This window comes from Nannobrachium achirus (assembly GCF_963921795.1).
Source record: "Nannobrachium achirus genome assembly, chromosome: 11".
NCBI lineage: Eukaryota > Metazoa > Chordata > Actinopteri > Myctophiformes > Myctophidae > Nannobrachium > Nannobrachium achirus.
Genome location: NC_137820.1, coordinates 52,758,396 through 52,779,909, shown reverse-complemented (window position 1 = coordinate 52,779,909; position 21,514 = coordinate 52,758,396). Strand labels below are relative to the sequence as shown.

The following is a 21,514-nucleotide window of genomic DNA, read 5'->3' as shown; positions in this document are numbered from 1 at the left end:
AGATGATGAGTCCAAAACAATAAGTAGGCTTACATTAACAACTCACCCTTTGGGGAGGAGGAGGAGGAGAGAGTGAGGAAAGAAAGACGCTGCGTAAAAGTCATCTCCAAAGTCCCAGCCAGCTTACCAACAGTCCATTAAAGGCAAAAGGATATCACATCGGCAGAATGTGTTTGAAAGCACGCGATCACGAAAGCAAAAGTGTCCCTGGTAAAAGTTAGTTCTCTGTAACTGTCGTCTCATCATCCTGCGTAGCTAGAGTCTCGTCCGCAGCACCTGGAGTCTTGAACTTATCCTTGCAAAAGGCCAGAGCTTCCTTGGGTGAGTTGAAAGTAGAAGTCGCCTCATCCACGGTTATCCAGAATTTGCTCGGGTGCCTTATTCCGTATTTAACCCCTTCCGCGGTGATGGAACGTAGGAATTCCTTTACTGGCCCGAAAGCTGCCCTTCTCTTTGATGTTTCAGCAGACCAGTCGGGGAAAATATACACCTTTTTGCCATTGTATGTCAGTTGGCCTGCTTTCCTGGAGAGCTGGAGTATGCGTTCCTTTACCCGGAAAAAATGGATCCTTGCCAGGAAAGCCCTTGGCTTATCAGAACGTGGATTGCCGGTCCGATGAGCACGATCCACCTCCGGGGGGGAGTCGGGAAACTCGTCGGGGAATGTTTTCTGCAAAAAAGACTGGATAAAGGCCACTGGGTCAGCCTTTTCTAGCCCAGGAGAGATCCCAATCACTCTTATGTTGTTCCTACGACTCCGGTCTTCTGCTATGACGAGCTTCTCCTCCAGATTAGCACATCTTCTCTCCAATTCAGTGATACACATCTGCAAACTGTCCATGGAGGAACCAAAGTTCTCAATGGCCTCCCCCTGTTCAGCCACGGTCGTGTTCAGCGTGGCGACTGCAGGACGCAGCTCCTTTCCGAAGTCATCAATCTTCTTCAGTAATTTCTTCTCCAAGCCAAGCATCATGGGTTGAATAAAACCATCCATAAACTCTTTCAGTGATTCCTTGAGGACCTCGCGCAGCATGCTCTTTGTAACCGGAGCGTCAGCGTCGCCCTGCATTGCGCCGGCCATGTTGTCGGCGTTTGCGGTCGGAGACCTGGTACTCCTCGACCTCGTGTTAATCGTATTCGGCATGAAACACGAAACAACTGCAAAAACAGACGCTCACCAGTGTTTTGGGCGTTTAAAGTCTCAAAAGAACTATAAAGGCAGTAAAAAATGGGCTTAAAAAATGTGAAAACTATGCACCTCCACAGAGCTCAACAAACGCGTCCTACTCGGTCGCCATCTTGTCGGAACTCGATTCACAGTGATAAGTTATAACACTTGTAGGTGTCAGCTAAATGTGCTTCCCATTTCTATTTCTATTGTTAACCTGACAGCTGTGTTCCGTGACTTGCAGTGAGTCAGCAGGTACAGGTTAAACCCATTTAGGCCTAGAATTATTGAGTGCTTTAACCAGTGAAAAATAGCAGATATACAAGCTCACAGCGCGGTAGATCTGCTATTTTTTTTAAGTCGTGAAAATGTGTGCAAATCTTTGACTACATGTATTTTCAAAGCGAACGTTTGTAACTAAAATTTTGATTTGAACTAAGTATTTTGAGATCCGGGTCCGTGGCCAAATAAATATCATTTTGGGGGTCCTTCGCATGAAAAGGTTTGAGAACCACTGACATAGTAGTCTCTCAAGAACAGACTAACTGAGCTCCAGTTAAGTGAAAAGGACCTTTTCTTTGACGATGGCTAGCCAGATTGCGGACATAGAAACATGGGTTTTTCAAAAAGTCTTAGAAGGATTCAAAAGACACTTATAGAATCGTGTCAAAATTAAAATTTTCAACGATTTTTCAAAAATAGCAGATCTACAAGCTCGCAGCGCGGCACTCGGTGCTGTGCTGTGAGCTTGTATATCTGCTATTTTTCAATAGTTAAAGCTATACTGTGTAAGTTGCTCAACTGGTGGTCTGTAGCAGTATAGCAAACCGCGGTCGCGTTTGCTTTTTTTCGTCCGTTTTTTCGCGTCGCGGGACCGGGCCGTCAGACCACCGCGTCCGCCTCGCCTCGCCGAGACGCTTTCAATGAGGTCTCCCGTGTCCTTCTACGAGCAGCGGTTGGGGAGTTACATGCTAGACTCCTCCAGTGTAAACACTGCAGTGTACTTCCTGAAGGCGTGTTTCCCTAAACCCACCAGAGAGCCCGGCAGTGTATGTTCTGCGCTGTGATTGGCCGGCAGTGTTATAACCCTCACTGTGATTGGCCGGTAGTGTGATGACGCAATTTTTTCCGCGAAAACCGGTCCCGGGCAGGATCATAGAAAACATATAAAGAGAAGGCTTTAGAAGCTGAAAATAACGGAGTGGGGGTTCTAAAACTTTAGCGATTTAACAGCTAGGACCATTTTAGATTTGTTTTATAAAAAAAGTTACATGGTAATAACTTTAAAGCATAAAATAATGATAAACAATAATGTGTACCCGTTCTAAATGGGTTAATTGGAGGACGACATTTGCACTTTGACAGGCCACACAGCACTCCAACATTTGAAGTTACACCTATGGGATAAACTGAGGTTGTGTTTCATACCAGCTTTTTAATGGCACCGGAGTTGGCATTACCACTATGAATATCTGCTGCTCTGCTCCCAGCACTCCATTCCCATTATAGTAGCAATAGAGCGTCAGGCACAGTGGGGATTCCTACAGACCAGTAAAATGGTTTATAGTAATGTCTGGGACAGCCAGAAACACTGTGTTGACTCACTGTACAAACATAGGTCTAAGACAATATCCATAAATTCCCCCGCAAAGTGTGTGTGTGTGTGTGTGTGTGTGTGTGTGTGTGTGTGTGTGTGTGTGTGTGTGTGTGGTGTGTCCTGGGTGGGTAGATACACTGTGCCGGTGGTCCCTGGCCTCTCAATCAAACTCTTGTTTGGCAGCGATAAGTAAAGAGACCCATAGACATTTAACCCTCCAATTCTACCAGCCCACCACCACCACCTCCACACACACGCACGCACGCACACACACACACAGAAGAACAAACATGCACAACATACAGTCATGCACTCACTCACACACACCCCCACAGAGGAACAAACACACTCACATATAGTACGTGGGAGCTTACTGCCGAGTGACTCAACATCAGACCCACTAAAACCTTCAAAGGGCTCAGCCTCCCAAATCCTCTCTCTCTCTCTCTCTCTCTCTCTCTCTCTCTCTCTCTCTCTCTCTCCTCTCTCTCTCTCTCTCTCTCTCTCTCTCTCTCTCTCTCTCTCTCTCTCTCTCTCTCTCTCTCTCTCTCTCTCTCTCTCATCTCTCTCTCTCTCTCTCTCTCTCTCTCTCTCTCTCTCTCGAATGCCACTTCTTTCTCTTCTCTCTTCATCCATCCATCCACGCTCTCTTTTCTTTCCTCCTCTCTCACGCTGCTTTGCCCCCCTCATTCTCCCAACCACTCATCTAATGTACATACCAGGGGTTCCTATAAAGAAACCTCTCAGTAATGGCGCGGTGCCTCTGGTAAAAAAAAACAACAACAACACAACAACATCTCAATGGGTCTGAATTAAAAGCAGCCAGAGAAAAACCAAAAACCAAACTAAATGAGAGCATGCTTGTGGTAGCGCAATAAAAAAAAAGAGTTGCCGTCGGCGTGGCCATAAACTGGTTCAATTGGTTGTAATATCTTCTCCCATAGTGGCTAGAATGGAAAACAACACGCCTGTAGAAGATGTGGGAATATTGGTGTCAGTGACAGAGCCAGCCAGAGTGTAAATCTGTGTTAAGTGTGTTAAGAATCACATGCGTATGTTTCAACATGTGGCGCAGAGCATTACAGGACTTGTAAAACTGGGTTTGGTGGACTTTTACTTTATGTTCTGAGGCCAACTTGGTGACCATTCCATTTTCAAATCAAATGGCTATAAATTCCAGCTGGTTCAGTTTAGATACATATGACATTAAACAACATTCTGTTGTATAAAGCAGTGGTTCTCAACCTTTTCAGGCTGTGACCCCCAAAATAATCATATTTTAACTGGGGACCCCCCCACCCTTACGAGCACTAAGAGTTGAGGCAGTACATTTTGTATAACATGGTTCTATTGTGAAAATAGCAGATCTACATGCTCAAACGCCTCGCGTCGTGAGGCGTAGTGAGCATGTAGATCGGCTATTTTCACAATTTCTGCCTCTAATATTTGGCAATTTGGCCAATGTTTAATTTGTCATTTTAGAGGTATTAAAAAGTCATTAAATTGTCACTTTAGAAATGTGCAGATACCTTCTATACACTTAAACTTTATGTTGGTTTGTTTGAGAGAAAACAATGTTGCACATTAAGCTAATAATCTGGGGACCCCCCAAAAAAAATGTGGCGACCCCCAGGGGGGTCCCGACCCACATGTTGAGAACCACTGGGTTAAAGTACTGTATGTAACAGTTGTGCCCAACATTCTGTTAGGCGCAACTGAGCAAGGCATGGTTTTGGGTGTGGTTAAGGTTAGGGTAAGGTTGGGGAGGGCATTAAGCCTGCAAATGGGTTCAAAGTGAACGTGCTTTCTTCAGAAAATGCCTCACAAGAAATCTCTTACAGTAAGATTACATCCTGCCACGGCTTCCTACCTCCCACAATAATGAAAAAACAACGCCTGCTCTCCTTTTCACAAAGAAAACAACTTCAATGGATTTAATAGGGCCACCATTCCTAGGGGACAAAGTCCAACAACAACACAGCCACGTTCCATTGCATCCTCATTGCCAGTGCCTGGGTGCCCAAAACAGTGCTGGCACACTCCCACGCCCACTGTGCGGTAATGGGGCAGCACTGAGAGCCAACACTGGTGTGAAACAGAGGGTCAGTGGTAGACTTTGGCAAGTCAGATGTAGGGATGGGATTATACGCGATATTATCGTTTATCGTGATTAAAAAACACTCACGATAATCGTATCGTGGAGATTTCATTAATCGTGATATCGTCCTCCGTCATGCACTGGGATCAATTCACCTTTTATTTGCTGAGCTGCATATCCGGTACCACTTAAACCCTCTATTGGTAAAAGGTACTTTATTGCGACCGAAGTTCGCATATACTCTGAAGAACCGTGTCGCTTGAGTGACCTTCCTTCCGTATCCTCGTGACCTTCCTTCCGTATCCTCTGTGATGTCAGTGTGATGTCAGCGAGTTGTGACATCACTTCCTGTACAGGGCGGCTACACGAAATGTGGATAACATTATATATGGAGATAGTCCAGTCCATCATGTCATATGGGACTACCGTCATAGAAAGTAGCCATTGTTAGGCCGGAGTCAATGGCTGTCTAAACATGGAGATGTGGATAACACTATATATGGAGATAGTCTAGTCCAATATGTTCATATGGGACTACCGTCATAGACAGTAGCCATTGTTAATCCGGAGTCAATGGCTGACTGTCTGTACAGGAAGTGATGTCACATGACATACTTTTTATGCCCATATATGAGTCCTAACATGGAGATGTGGATAACACTATACTGTATATGGAGATAGTCTAGTCCAATATGTCATATGAACTACCGTCATAGACAGTAGCCATTGTTAGGTCGGAGTCAATGGCTGTCTGTCTGACTGTCTGTACAGGAAGTGATGTCACATGACATACTTTTTATGCCCATATATGAGTCCTTCTGTACCACATCTCCATGTTTAGGCAAACTCCACACAGAAAGGCCTATCGCCAACCCAACCTAGGGTGTGAGCGATAGGGCCTTTCTGTGTGGAGTTTGCATGTTCTCCCCGTGTCTCCTAGGGTTGATACCCACACAAAAACATGAACAAACTCCCCCCAGAATGACAACAACTAGAATCGTCAGAGAAACGCTGTGGTTGGCCAGATGGTCAAGAATTGGCGCGACCTCGCCCTTTAGGGCGAGGTTGCATGTCACCCTGAGGTCGCATTCCACCCTCAGGTGTCTTACTAGTAATATAAGTACTTGATACAGTCTTTTTTCCACTTTCTTATCAAATGTCTTTGCCAAAACAATAGCCGATCCACAAGCTCACAATGTGTTTCAGCGAGATCTGTATAGCTTTGTATTTACATTTGCGAAACAGATCTATTTTATGTTATATATATATATATATATATATATATATATATATATATATATATATATATATATATATATATATATATTCAACAAGCAGTGTGAGACTGATGAATGGTGCTGTGTTAGATGTAACTTCTCACATTTAATGAATAGCACTCAGCCAAAGAGAGTTATGTTTACTAGAGTGAACAGGTGCTGTCTTTGAACCCAGCTTTGGGGACAACAGCTTCTGTCTGTAATCTGCAGTTGCATCTCAAGCCTCCAGCCTAATTATTTCACCACAACAAAAGCTTGTGAAAATTAGACAACGTATATAAGGAGTCTAAACGTTGCTAAGTGGCAGTGCTATAAGTATTGTATGGCAATGTTTGTTGTTCCGTCCATCCGTCCACCCAACACTTTAGTCCAGAGGTCTTCAACAACTTTTTTATTTCTTGGTTCCACACATTAACTAAATATCCCCTCAGTGCTGATCCAAAGTTTTTGTGCGCTGCCCCTACAGATAGGAGGTGGATTTCATCATAGTGTAGACCTACATTACCAGTACTATACAAAGGTTCAACTATGCCCAGCTCACTGCTGTGTGAAACTTCAAGACAATATGAAAATAAAAACTCAAACATAACAAATAAAAGGTAACTGAAAAAACACCTAACTGGCATGAGGAATAGAACAACCTGTCCCCAACAGGTATCCCATCTCTGACAGCAAAAGTACAACAGGGAATTTAAATAACCCTGAGATAAATGTTTCCCATCCTTTCCTGTAGGGTTAAGGTTTCCAGACCCAGTGATCTGCCTTTCACATCTGGTCATGCATTTCATTCAGAGTCCAGACAGGCAGACGAGCCAGTGTTGATCAGTAACTTAGTGTCTAGACAAAGCCAGAGTTGACCAACACTACAGTTCCCCTGACAGCCTTTTCTTCACCCCAAATCGCTCATCATGACCACCACTTGCCATCTCCTCCCCACCCCTCTCTCTACCCCCTCCCCCCATAGGACAGGATTATTTGGGTTTACTCTGAATAGAATAGAAGAGTACTTGGGTCATGCTAGTGCCATCATAAATCAGCGGATGGGGTCATTTGTTACATTTATCGCCCTGAGGAGAAGAGGTGGTGAATGTGAGAGCAGAGACAGAAGGAGAGAGCACAGTCAGAATACTGTATTCACTATTCACTGCTGAATGCTTGGGAATGTAATTGCCTCTCCTGTACAATGCACTACTGTGAAGTCGATAGGAAGACGGTATGGCGAGTGGGGGCGCTAATCGATTAATGGGGCGAAGCGGAAAAGGACGTAAGAAGTCGCTATTCCCACGCTGAGTCAACGGAAAGCCCCAGGCCAGAGGTAGACTCATGCCAGCAGAGCAACAGAAAATTGAATGATTGGTTCATGCAAAACATCAACACAACAGTTGAGTTCAACGTTTATTATTTAACCACTTTCAACCTGGCATGCTGGTATATTTTGGGCATGCCATGTAAAATATTACAAATGTCAAATGTTAAATAGCAAATCTACAAGCTATTATTATTACTATTCTTGTAAGACGATAGTGCTTAAGTGGTTGACAGGAAACAAATCCCCATGTTAAATAAAGGTTAAATAAAAGATATACAAACAAAATATACATAATATATAGATAAATGCATACATATGGACATAGAGAAACACAGACAGATTGATACACATATCTGCAGTGGGACTGGACAGAAATATCTGATGATATACATTTCTCAAACTGTTTAGTCTTTGTGTCTACGGGAAACTTGCAGCTGATCCCTAATGTTGACATAATCCCTTAAACACCCCTAACAGTACATCCAAAGGGCTTTTGGTGTCAAAGTGTTTATGTCCAGTCTGTACGGGGGGGCTGCGTTCCAGGACAGGGCCTGGCTAGGAGAGAGGAGGTTTTATCTGCACTTAAACATGACATTCCCCTGTCCAATCTCATCATGTGTCCTGTCTGTACACAGCCTTTCTCACATGGGGATTTTAGCCTCAAGAGCCGTACCGTATGTCTGAGGTCGGGCTGCTTCGGTTTTATTTCTATATTATAGACACAATATAGAAACAATACCCATACTAACTGTATACAGGTATAGCTATTATTTTTAAGGATCTGTGCAGACCTTCGTCTATTTCGTAAAAAGACAATTGTGAACATTGTTTCTCAAAAGAGAATTTAGACCGGTCAAACTACTGAAAAGTAACTCAAACATACATACACTGCAATACAAGTTTAAAATGGTCAAAACAGGTGTTATGTCGTTAAACATATTGGATAACTTAATTTAGCCCAAAGTTACACCTGACAAAATACTTGCCATTGTATGTGAACTGGCTAAACAAGTGGACCTACACATTTTAAATACTCTAAGCCAACGCCCTTTCATTCATGCCTCTCAGGCTATGCAATACCGTGGTCCACCGAACCACTGCTTGACCCACCCACCCATTAGGCAAATTTAATATAGGGTTATGGACAAGTGCCAATCTGACCTACTTCCCACTAGGCGATACACACAGCGAGTTTGAAGTTAATTGGTCGGGCGGTTCTGGAGATAATGTGAGGCACACATGGACAGATACGCACAAGAGACAGATACGCACCCAGAGATTTGCTGCGTTTATAGTTAGACTGCGGTCGCAATTATGGTGAACGAGTGTCCTCATGTGATGAGGCCACTCGTGTCATGCTTTCTATCTGTCAGGGCATTAAGAGTCCAACAAGGCCAGTCAGCAGCAGCCCGCCTAGAGGCTGTGATGCTCTTCACACACAACAGGAACCACAGCAGGTTGTTACATAACACACTCAATATTTATGGGTGGATTTTCAGGTTTCTACACATTGCCCTCTGAGATACACTGCAACATGCTGTGCTAAATGTAAACACAGGATTAGAACTGGTGATCTATGAATTTGTACAATACAATTTGTATGACGTTTCACTGCTTCTACCTGTATGAGTGAGTTACAAATAAAACCCTCTTGAACCCTATTCAATTTTGAATCAATACATTGATTGATATTGATGGAGTATAATACGTGTATTATGCTTCATGTAATATACAAAGCTCTGAGTGAGGATAAGATGAATGTCTCAAATGCTTTGAAGTGGCTAAACAAATGAAAATTTCCCCAAGTCCCCTTAGCTGAATGTCAAAGAACTCCCACACTCCCAGGATCACCCCGCCCCTGGCTTCATCAGCTGGAGCCAAAAGAACAGGTTAGCAGACAGCATACCAAGGAACAATCACTGCACAATCCGCAGGAATGAATGCCTGCTCACCACTGCTATTTTCGCAGAATGTTCGCCTATTATGACAGTGGTTCTCAAACTGTGGGTCCCCAGATTAACTTAACTAGCCCTTACCCGTTCAAAGATATGAGCTCCGAAATGATGTGCAGTGTGTGGGTTATGGTATCATGTGCACTGTGCACACAGTATATGAGGGATGGAAAGTAACATTAACTGGTGCTTGCATGATAATATGTAGGAGCATCAATGTAAGAAATACCCGTTTCGTTTAATGGCTACAGAGATACTGTGTCCCCCCCCCGCCCGCCCGCACGCACGCACGCACGCACGCACGCACAGCTGGTTAAGCATGTTGCCTCATGCTAGATGCAGAATAGATTAGCCTCAAGCTAGATGCAGAATAGATAGTAGATACACCATAAAAATGCTAATATACAGCATACGATTTGTGAAAGTGACAAACGGGCTTCACAGTTATGTTAGGTGTGTTCATATGCTAATTGTGATGCGATTTCAGATCAATTGCTCCAGCCACTGAAGAGAAACGCTGTTTCAGACACTCAGACATTCGCAAAATTATATGTTTGATGTGCAAAATTGTTTTGTCACTCAAAAGTAAACAGAGTAAAAAGTAAACCCTCAAAACACACAGAGAAGTGTTTTGAGGGTATCTGCACATTTCTAAAGTGACAATTGAAGGACTTTTTAATACCTCTAAAATTACAACTTAAACATTGGCCAAATTGTCAAATATTAGAGACAGAAATTGTGAAAATAGCCGATCTACATGTTCACAACACCTCGCGACCCCCAGAATATGATTATTTTGGGGGTCGCGGCCTGAAAAGGTTGAGGAGCACTGTATTATGGCATGGCCAGAGTAGGGAAGCTAGTGTTCATGTGGCAAAAAAAACATAATCTTGTTTAAAAAACGGACTCTACCGGTATTCAATAAATGAGCTCCATACTGCATGTCCCGTCTGATTTGTCACAAACATTTGAGTGTCTTTATTTCTTCACTTTATTTCTATAATGACTGAGCTTACAATCAACACAAGCCCTTATGAAGGGATTCTTTCTCATTAACATATCGCTCCTCTAAGTCTAAGTAGAAGGAAACAAATGGATGCCTCCAGTCCTCATTGACTGTTGTCATAGAGACTGGTCGTTGTAGTTGGGAGCGGTGCATTCCTGCCTGTGGGCTCCCAGTGCCAGGGGGTAAGGTGGGGGGACCAGGAGAATCATTTACTGTAGGGAAGGACATGCGATTATGGTGACAATGACAGGTTTCTAATAATACTCACACACACATGCATACTTACACACACATACTCACACTCATGTCACCTATGCAGCCACATCATACACCGTAATAAAACATGGAAGCATACACACCATAGCCCATGTTCTAATGAGAATGTGTACACACACACACACACACACACACACACACACACACACACACACACACACACACACACACACACACACACACACACACACACACACACACACACACACACACACACACACACACACACACACACACACACACACACACACACACACACACACGTGTTACTGGTCAGAAGCTGGCTGGGGACTGCCCATAAGTCCTACATCTCATTAGTCCTACATCTCATTAGTCCTACTTTGGTTAGGGTTAGACATAGTTTTACTGAGGTTAGGGTTAGGTTTAGACATAGTTTTACTGAGGTTAGGGTTAGGTTTAGACATAGTTTTACTGAGGTTAGGGTTAGGTTTAGACATAGTTTTACTGAGGTTAGGGTTAGGTTTAGACATAGTTTTACTGAGGTTAGGGTTAGGTTTAGACATAGTTTTACTGCGGTTAGGGTTAGGTTTAGGCATAGTATTTTTACCAGGTTAACATTCACCAGATTCGGACTAATGGGATGTAGGAAAAATGAGATGTCGGACCAATGCCATGGCACACAGAAGCTGTGGTCTTGCTACAGTACAGCTACAGTACAGTACATACACACACACACACAGACCAACACAACATGAACACATATTAATTAGCAGCAAGTCAGAATTGCAGCCCACACACACATGCGCGCGCAGCAGTAGCGTGATTGATCGTGGCTGTGTTCTGGCAGCTCTGGTCGACTCCGGGACGTCATGCCAACACAGATGGACAGACGAAGAGAACAAACACACCAGAGAGTCACTGTCTGAACTCTGAATACCAGGATGGTGAGAGGAATCTCAGAGCAGTCACATTATATAAGACTCCATTAACACATTCCCCGCCATTTAACAATACCTTCGTACTCTATGGTGCCTCTGGTCTCCATAGACTTCCATGTAATTCATAGTGCACGGATCATGCACACCCATGCCTAGATAATGCACCACGTGTGTCCACATTGCTCACAGCTTTCAAACAAAAAAATCCGAATGGAAATCCGTTCAGGCATTCATGAGATACAAGCCATTATGTTTTCCTAAAATGTAAACAAAGATGGCTGCCATGTTTGATAGATGGGGTTGCTATGGGGGTTAAACATGCAATTTCGCGATTTCTATCATGCCTACTACATTTTTTGGGGTCCAAAAAGAATTTTGAAAAAAAAATCTTTTGAATCTTTATTTATTTATTTTTTCAAAATGGCGGAAATTCTCGGGACTATCGGGCCTGGCAGGGAAAGACATTAAAATAATCTCGGGACTATCGGGCCTGGCATGCAATGAGTTAAATGACTCCTTCATCAACAACCACTACACTACTTCCTGGAGAGAAAAACACAGGTAGAGAAATATCGGGGAGAATAACGGAATCATGGCAATGATAGAACAGTGTGGCACTATTTTGGCAATGTCATTGTAGGCGACAATGTTCAAAACTTTCCACCAAACAAATGCAAACGTATTTTTTTTTAATAGCGAAAATAACCTACAAGCTCAGCCAGTCCGTGAGCTTGTGGATTTTAAAGGCTATTTTAAAGTAAAAATAGGGCTTAAGTGGTTACACATTGATGATAATGATAGGCTGGGGGACTGGGGGTGACAAGATCTCAATCTGTTCTCTCTCTCTCTCTGGATTTCTCTCTCTCTCTCCCCCTTTCTCTCTCCTGTTAACCATGGTGACAGAGGCTCTTGATGACGTAGGACCAAGCACTCACAGCTGCTTCGCTCATTCTGTTCAAGCAGGTTGAGCCATGAAAACCTTGCACTCAACAGCCCACAACATCCAGTTCAGCACTGAGCGGGCGACACAGAATCAGGTTAAGATGTACGAGAGAGAGAGAGAGAGAGAGAGAGAGAGAGAGAGAGAGAGAGAGAGAGAGAGAGAGAGAGAGAGAGAGAGAGAGAGAGAGAAATTGTGTGTCCTTAATACCCAACATGGGCCATTCTAGCAAAAATAGACCCAACGAGCACATAGCTAAGAGTGAACCACTCACACTGTGGACTGGAGATGAGAATTAGCCCAGTTAGCTGGCACTGTGGGGTTTTGATGTTTTTGCACATCATTCTGTATACATTTCTATGGCACTCTCATCCTGAGTGGTATTATGGTGTTGCTTGTACTTGACTAGGTGTGAGCTTGTAGATCGGCTATTTGCCGCGAACGACACCGATGTACGATTGAGTATAAATTAAGCACTACTGAGATCTGCTGCTCTCTGTGCAAAATCAAAAATCTACCAAGTACCTCAATATCGATTTTGTGACGATATCCTTTTGTGATGATTACATACATTTTATTTAAATACATTGAAATGTTTGAAAAAAAGTGTAACTAAGGTTTTATGTGATTAAAACTAGTGAAGAGATAATCACAATATTATGATATCCAAAATCTCTGATGATATCTATACTCATCAGGATATAATATGGATATGAGCTAGGGGGGATTACAGTATGTGGAAAAGTATGAGTTGGTGCCAAATGAAGAAGGTCCTGGCAGATGGAGTTATCCTAGTAGTAGACATTTACGTAAACGTCAACTCAATGCATTTAGGCATAAACACATTGTGAAGACCATCTGCTGCAGTTAAAACCAAGCATCAGAATGGGGAAGAAAGTAGATTTAAGTGATTTTGCACACAGTACAATATAGGGTATGTACATTTGAGAAATCATGGAATTCTGAATCATATTCAAATACATTTTCCAACCATTTCAAAGGGAGGGATCCGTTCTCTCTCTCTGACAGTGTTTTCCCCCTGGACTTGCCTTCACTTTTGACAGACAGCGCTTTTTTTCTTTAAAGGCACAAATCCCTGACAATTCCTCAGAGTCAGCCAGGGATGGGACGTCGTACCACTTCCCCCCCCAACATGACAGCGAGTGGGCAGCCAGGGAGGTGTGGACCGTAGGAGGAGGGGGAGTGGGTTAGGGGTGAAGACTCTTGGCGTTTTAACCATTCTGGAGCGCTGACTGTCGGTGGGTGGTGGTGAAATACGAACCCACAGCCCTACAAAACGAAAGCTCGGTTGCTATGAGAGCTGGTGGTGGGGGTGGGGGGTGGGGTCTGGTTGCTATGCAGACAATTCACTAATGTACGTGTGTGTGTGCATGTGTGTGTGTGTGTGTGTGTGTGTGTGTGTGTGTGTGTGTGTACGAGCGTGCACGTGTGAGAGAGAAGGGTTAAAAGCGATACAAGATTCTGCCTGATGCCATGCTGTCTGTCCATCCACAGAGGAGACGGGGAGAGAGAGAGAGAGAATCTGCATCCTTTCCGTAAACATCCTGCCATGAATGAACACATCTTCATCTTCTCTCATTGGGTTTCATTATTTAGTTATAAAGAGGTTGCTGCTCGATGCTTTTCCCCTCATCTGTATGGCTCTAGAATAACACTATAGTCTCATATACATGAAACAAGATTCTCAAGCACCGCTTCATTACTGAGAGAGAGAGAGAGAGACAGAGAGAGGGAGAGTACTGAGAATAATATAGAATGACGAGCACTAACAGGCATTATATTTTGTATAACACGGTTCTATTGTATAGATAGCAGATCTACCTGCTCATAACACCTCGCGTTGCGAGGCGTTGTGAGCATGTAGATCGGCTACTTTCACAATTTCTGCCTCTAATATTTGACAATTTAGCCAATGTTTAATTTGTCATTTTAGATCATGTCACTTTAGAAATGTGTAGATAGATACCCTATATACACTTGAACTTTATGTTGGTGTGTCTACTGTTGAGTGAGAAAACAATGTTGCACATTAGGTTAATCATCTGGGGACCCCCCAAAATAATTTGGCCCACAGGTTGAGAACCACTGACTTAAGAGACAAAGACAGCAACAGAGAGAACCATAAGACAGAGTCAGAGCGACTGGTGAGACAGGTGAGACAGAGTCAGAGCGACTGGTGAGACAGGTGAGACAGAGTCAGAGCGACTGGTGAGACAGGTGAGACAGAGTCAGAGTGACTGGTGAGACAGGTGAGACAGAGTCAGAGCGACTGGTGAGACAGGTGAGACAGAGTCAGAGCGACTGGTGAGACAGGTGAGACAGAGTCAGAGCGACTGGTGAGACAGGTGAGACAGAGTCAGGGAGGCGGGTGAATGAGTAGTGAAACACAAAGAAACAAACAGCAAGAACCAAGAACCAACATGTAGGCAGAAAGAAGTGGTAAAGCCCATGCAGCAGAGGGCTGCACGCCTTAAATAGCAAGATGCCTGGGAGATAGCGGGATGCTGATGAAAGTCTGATATCTCTGGGTGCGAGTAGGAAGGGAGCTGAATGCTGACTCTCTGGACCCCCCCAGGTGCAGTGACATGGCAGTATCTTAGTCATATATGCAGATTGCAGGGACACGTGACCTCCACAACTAAGCGAGCCCACGTGACATCATGCTCCGATGGCAGATGCCGGTGGTGGGCGGAAAATGTTTCTATCCCATCTGGGCTCTCAAACATGTCAGTATGCATCCTTTCCTCTTCCTAGAGACGGGAGCGTAGCTGACATTGCGTATCGTTATAATATCTAAAGTGTTTCAACAGTTGCATAAGTGTGTAAATTATTTATATCAGGCATTCGCCCGGGGAGAAATCAGAGGCATGCTATATTCATTACTCTACATAGGGAATGGACTGGAAAAGCTAACCCTGGGAATACTAGTGTGCTCTATCCACTGAGCAACACAGGGAATCAAACCTCCAACCCTGGTAGTCATGTTCTAGTTCTACCCATTGAGCAACAGAGGGAATGAATTGTAATCCCTAACATTTTGGCACTATTCGACTCCATGCTAATCAGTGCTGCTGGGCAAGTGAGAAGCACTTGCTCGTAAGTTCTGTTCTACATGCAGCTAGCCAAACATTTCAGAAGACAGCCTAAACCCTGCTCAAACCACGTAGACCTGGTACTGTTCAAATCGGCCATTGAATATTAATGATGTATCAGTCATCGCATGTGGATGGTGAGCAAATAATTAATTCTTTCACTGATGACATATAAAATTAAGAATACGCCGGTCCAGTGAAAAGATGCCAGTTCCAAAATGTTCTGTGAAAATCACAGTGCAGAAGAACGGGCACTGAATGGGCTTGTACGGCTGACAACAATAATCATGTGATCTCCATCGTCTGGCTAATCTTCTTACACCCCCCCCCCCACACCCCACACCCTTGCCTTTCTTTTTGTCAGAATGAAACCTGATACGGTGGTTCAGCCGGCTTTTAGCCAAACGCTAATTAATCGCTGCCACCAAAGCCTCTTAATAATGGTCACTGCAAACAATCGGCGATGGCATTGGCGTGCCAGTCGGCGACATTAGGTCACGTTGGACTTTTCTTTTTGTGCACTGTGTGGAGGACGGCGGGATGGAAGAGGGGTTTAGTGGTTGGATGTAATGATCTCCACGGTACGACTTGAAAGAGGAGTGACGCCGAGATGCCGTGCAGCTGGTAGCCAGATGATGCTTTGTCTTTCTGTCATTTTGGGGGAGAAAGGAGCGGAGAAAAGCAGGGGCGGGGATGTTGCCTTAATCCTCTGCTTTGCCAGGGATCATATTAGCTCTCCCTGTTTCTCTTTCTGTCTGGCACACTCACTCGTCACTCCATTCCCCCTTACACTGTCCCAATACAAACAACCATTTGAACTGTGTTACCTTTTATTTCCATTATATGCTTGTTAGGGATTTCTGCCATCGTGCTATATCCTTGCCCCCGTTTCTTTCTCTGAGGCACTACATTGTTCTCTTTGCACATTACTTACATTATCTATTTACTATATAATACTATTTACCTTGTTTGTTGTCTAGGGTTCATGCTTATACTGTTCTCGCACTTGTACATCACTGGATAAGTGTGTCTGATAAATGCATATGTGTATGCGGTATAATAAAGGAGACAATGCACCACGTGATTAGCTTTCCTCGCATTGCCAGGGTTGTTACAGAAGCGACACGCTGATCTGTGTGTTCAGGTTTCGTCATCCAAAATTGGGTACGTCGTATACAAATTTGGGCACAATCCAGGCTGTCGAGTAGAGCCAAGCCACGAGGCAGTACCACACAGTGGAAACCACCATTTATCTTTTCTATACATATATCAATAATTCTTCTCGCTTTCCTTTCATTAAATTCACCTCCATTTCACTCTCTCTCTCTTTCTATCTATCCCTCCCAGTCTCTGATGGGCTTATCAGTGATAGAACAAACAGTGTCTTTGTAGATTGGACGGCCATCATCACGGCAGCAAGGGAGGGAAGGGAGCTGATCTCCCTAAAGCCTGGATAGGATGTCATCCACAGGGGAGACGGGAGCCAAGGGAAAACACACAGACAAGGAGGGGGGCTACATGGGGCAACAACGACAACAGTTGGGGGAAAGGAGCTATTGCACATAAATTAAAATGCGTTCTTTTAAATTCAGGATTTTACATTGTAGGAGTTAGAACAAAAGGCAAAAAAGAAACAAGAGTGGCAAATACAAGTGAGAGAAGCAACAGAAAAGATGACAGAGAGATTGAGTGTCAAGTGAGCTGAAAGGTCATGATGGACATTAAGAGAGAAAAGGATAGAGTAGACAGAAGGAAAGGAGAGGAGGACTGGGAAAAGAGCATGGTGATGTGCCGCAGAAACGGACTCGTTCCTAGACGTCTGGAAAAGATGCTGCGATACGGAGCAAAACACAGAATAACACAAGGCATTGTTCGGTCCCAGGCAGGTCGGAGACAGTAAGGTGACACATTAAAAGCGTGGTACTTTCTAGCAGCGTAATCAGAATCTCTCCTCTCTAATATGCCTTCTCCTCTTACCCAACCCGCCTCCAACCCAGTACTGCTGAGGGATCCCTAACTGAGAACTGAGCAGGAAACATTTGAATAAAAGAACGAGGTACTGTATTTGGTTCTATGTTAGTGCCAGGTGTAAATAGGGTTGAATGAGTGTGTATCTTATTTGGCTACCTAGCCTGCACCCTCTCAATTCCAACAGCGTGTATGAATCTCATATTAAGACGCTATTTAAGAAGGAGTTTAAGAGGACAGTGCTAAAGTGGAGCATGGGCCAAACATGGCACCAATCCTGACCTAAATACAGAACTAGAGAGAAACAGAGAGAGAGAGAGGGAGAGAGAGAGAGAGGGAGAGAGTCCTTAAAGGCTTCGTTCAGAAATAACTTGCCATTCCTACCCTTGTGGAGGACGAGCCACCTCCGATGCAAGGACACCAAAGGCAGAGAGACGTCGCACAGAGACACAGTGAGACACCAACAGTCTCACCTTGTACATGTTCATGCCAGCCACAGTCACCTGGATATCATGTGAATTCCATTTGTGATCGATATGTTTATCGGTTTAACCTCGGTCTTATCCTTGCCGCCATAATGTGCCACCGTCTGCATTTCACTGCCAAGTACGGAAAATGCACTGGGATTCGTCTCGGTGCACAATCATCAGTTGAACATTAGAATAATCGCTGTAGATTTCATTCTTTCAGTATTGTGACCATCATGACATTGTTTAATGTTTTCTTATTTAAAGGGGCCCCACCTGTATAAAACCGTATTATGGACCAATATTTATATAAAATATATATTTTGAAAAGCATGGTGGGGCCCCTTTAATGTTACAAAAACACATCAACTTTTAGTCACTTTAACGGCCCCAGGTCTTGCTTGTCCTTTATACCCAATGCGGCATATATGTCAGAAAACTCTGATCGGTGATTTGGAATTGGGACCTACAATTGGGTTGTAGGGTTCTGACTAGGCCTGTCAAGGTTATTACATAATCGTCTAATCGCAATAATTTGAGATAATCGCAAATATTTTGCATAATCTTCATAATCGGTTCCATGTTGAAAAATAGCAGAAATAGCAGATCTACAAGCCTACAAAGCTTGTAGATTTTTCCGCTATTTTCAAAAATAAATAAGTCAAGATTAAATAGGTCAGTAATCTGCCATTTACAGTTTGTGGTTATGAAGCCTAAATGGCAAACAGAAATGGAGGAATGTAGTATGGATTCATATGTTCCGGTCTTTGTTAATCGTTAATCGCAATTTAAATGTGTAATCGTGACAGTTCTAGTTCTGACAGGGTCAAACAACTTGCTGTGTCTTGAGTTCATGATGGTCATCAACGCAAAGGTTGGCTCCCAAACCACTGCAATAAATGATCACTTTTGCTCCAAAAATACGTTTTACAGGAAAGGAGATTAACTGAGTGGGACATTGGGCTGTCATAGGGCAATGCTGACTGTGTGTTTGTGTGTAAGCACAACTAACAGGTAGCCCACCTGCAGGGCCTAAGCTGCTTAGCTCAACAGTCATTACAACATTTATAGTCAGGTTCAAACAGCAGAGTCAGCTGTGGGTTATGGGCCTATGGAAGGAGGATGGCACTGGTCTCTAACTATACTGTATACGTATCTACATCAGGGGTCTATAACGTTTTCAGGCCAAAGACCCCTTAGTTGAGAGAGACATGAAGCAGGGACCCCCACAACCACAACCTGTTCATAGATTCCATATAGTTTCATTGTTTGACAGCGCAATCATCAGTGTATTTTGGATTCATGTCAATTTGTGTTTTCAGATATTTAACCACTTGAACTGTCAATACCTTTCACTCTGTACTTAGTCTGCTCTGTTTCCCCTCTACATCAAAGCTCTTTGCCAAATGGCGAAATTGTTTGGGTTGTTCAGTGTGGCCAATCCACACCATTATAGGCTACGTCCAAAAAAGTCAACGTGAGAATATTACTGTACATAACAGATACCAAACCGTAAGAATACAGCTATATTTCTACTTGAACAATTAGAAGACAGTTTTGTGGAAAATGGCAGGAGAAATTATGAACTATGAGATTTGCCAAATGATGTTATCCTCTTCTGTGAAGAAGGGTCCAAATTATCCTCCTTTACGTATTCTTTTTATCCAAGCATGTAGGTAGTTGTTTCATCGCACTGACAGTGACAGGTAGACTCAATTCAACTTGTACAGTCTGACAAGGTGGATAATCATGATTTTTACCCTTTTTATGTTGCACAGTATGATTTGCAATGGTCATATAAGACAAGTACAGTATACAAGTGTGCAGGCATCTTAAGGCCCGTTCAGAAAACTCAGCTTTAAAAATTACATTTAGAGGTCGCTTAGCTGTGTGAAATTACAGAACAGAGAGAAAGTGCGTGTGTGCGTGCGTGCGTGTATACAGAATCTTTCACCACTAAAATGATCACATAAGTATTCTGCAAATCGAATGAATAACACAATATCCATATTTTATGACAGTTGGGATTCAGTTAAAACAAGGGCCCACATCTGATTTGAATTTGAAGCTAATCTTCCCTTCGGAAGATTTTCCCGATGCTAATCTGCTTCAAATAGGCTGTATTCAATTCAACCTGACAATGGCTCAAATGCACACTGATTGGCTGATATAAGTATGGGGGAAGGGGACTCCGTGTGTTGAAGACCTGCTTAGAAAGAAAGTGCAAGAGTGTGTGTGTGTGTGTGTGCGTGTGTGTGTGTGTGTGTGTGTGTGTGTGTGTGTGTGTGTGTGTGTGTGTGTGTGTGTGTGTGTGTGTGTGTGTGTGTGTGTGTGCAGATAGAGAGAGTGAGAGAAAGAAAGACCGTGGTTTGGGGACTCACCCTGAGGGCCTCTATAACCAGGTCTCTGGCTTCCAGCTCTCCTTCCATAATACTGAGGAGGGTCAGCAGCTCAGGCTTGCTCAGATTATCCATGTTGAACTCACATTTCTGCAACAGAAAATGCAAATAAGGAATAAGACATATATTAACTCATTGAGTGCCAGCCTATCACCACTAGAGGGCGCCCAGTGACCAGAGAATAATAGAGATATGCTGGTAATGCATGCCCAAGCCCTGGAGCCCAAGCCCAAGCCCTACTTGCCTGAACACTTTCCTTTGTGCATGTACAGGAAGAGGATGAAGTTAGCTTGAAGTTAGCTATTGGCTACCAAGCATTTTAGAAGCCTTATTTTCGTCAACTTAGCCATGATTAAACCTTGCACACCTCATGCATGGGAAAAAAACAGAGAAGAATGAGCTCTAAAAAATCCAATGCAATCCTGGATTGCATTGGAGTGGATTTGTGCAGTTTGTTCACAGCTTTCAAACAAAGAAATCCGATTGGAAATCCGTTCAGGCATTCTTGAGATAATCGCCATTATGTTTTACATGTAATGTAAACAAAAATGGCTGCCCTGTATGTTAGATGGGGTTGTATGGGGGTGGAACATGCAAAATCGCGATTGAAATCATGTTCACCAGATTTGATGGGGTCCAAAAAAAAAAAAAAAAAATTCAAAAAAAATTTTTTTTTTTTTTTTTAAAAGCCGAACTTGTTCGGGATCGGCACTCTACGATACGCTAATAAAGCCGAACTAGTTCGGGATTGGCACTCAATGAGTTAAGGATATACCAACCCTCACACTAACCCTCTAGTTTACCATCCAACTGTCAAAATTGTTACACAAAGGAACACAAAGGCAATACAATCCCCTTAAGTATAACGATAATAGACATTTTGCTGAAGAACCACAGCTCTTTTGATTCTCAGGTAACCGATCCATTTAAAAAGACGATACCAAGACTCAACAGAGTCTGAACAAAGTTCAATAACTGTAGTAGCCACAGAGCTGAATTTCATCTGTACTTCATCTGTAGCAGTGTGTAGTTCCTAGGAACATAA

General features: G+C 43.4%; 1 protein-coding gene across 1 annotated transcript in view; it reads right to left on the bottom strand.

Annotated features, from left to right (window-relative positions):
* Positions 1–21,514, bottom strand: part of cttnbp2 (cortactin binding protein 2) — a gene marked incomplete at its 5' end in the record, with an annotated part of 117,652 nt that overhangs the window by 89,154 nt on the left and 6,984 nt on the right. The window contains one exon of the mRNA XM_080737177.1: positions 20,452–20,559. Coding sequence (XP_080593303.1) covers positions 20,452–20,559 — 108 coding nt within the window. The remainder of the gene's footprint in view (positions 1–20,451; positions 20,560–21,514) is intronic.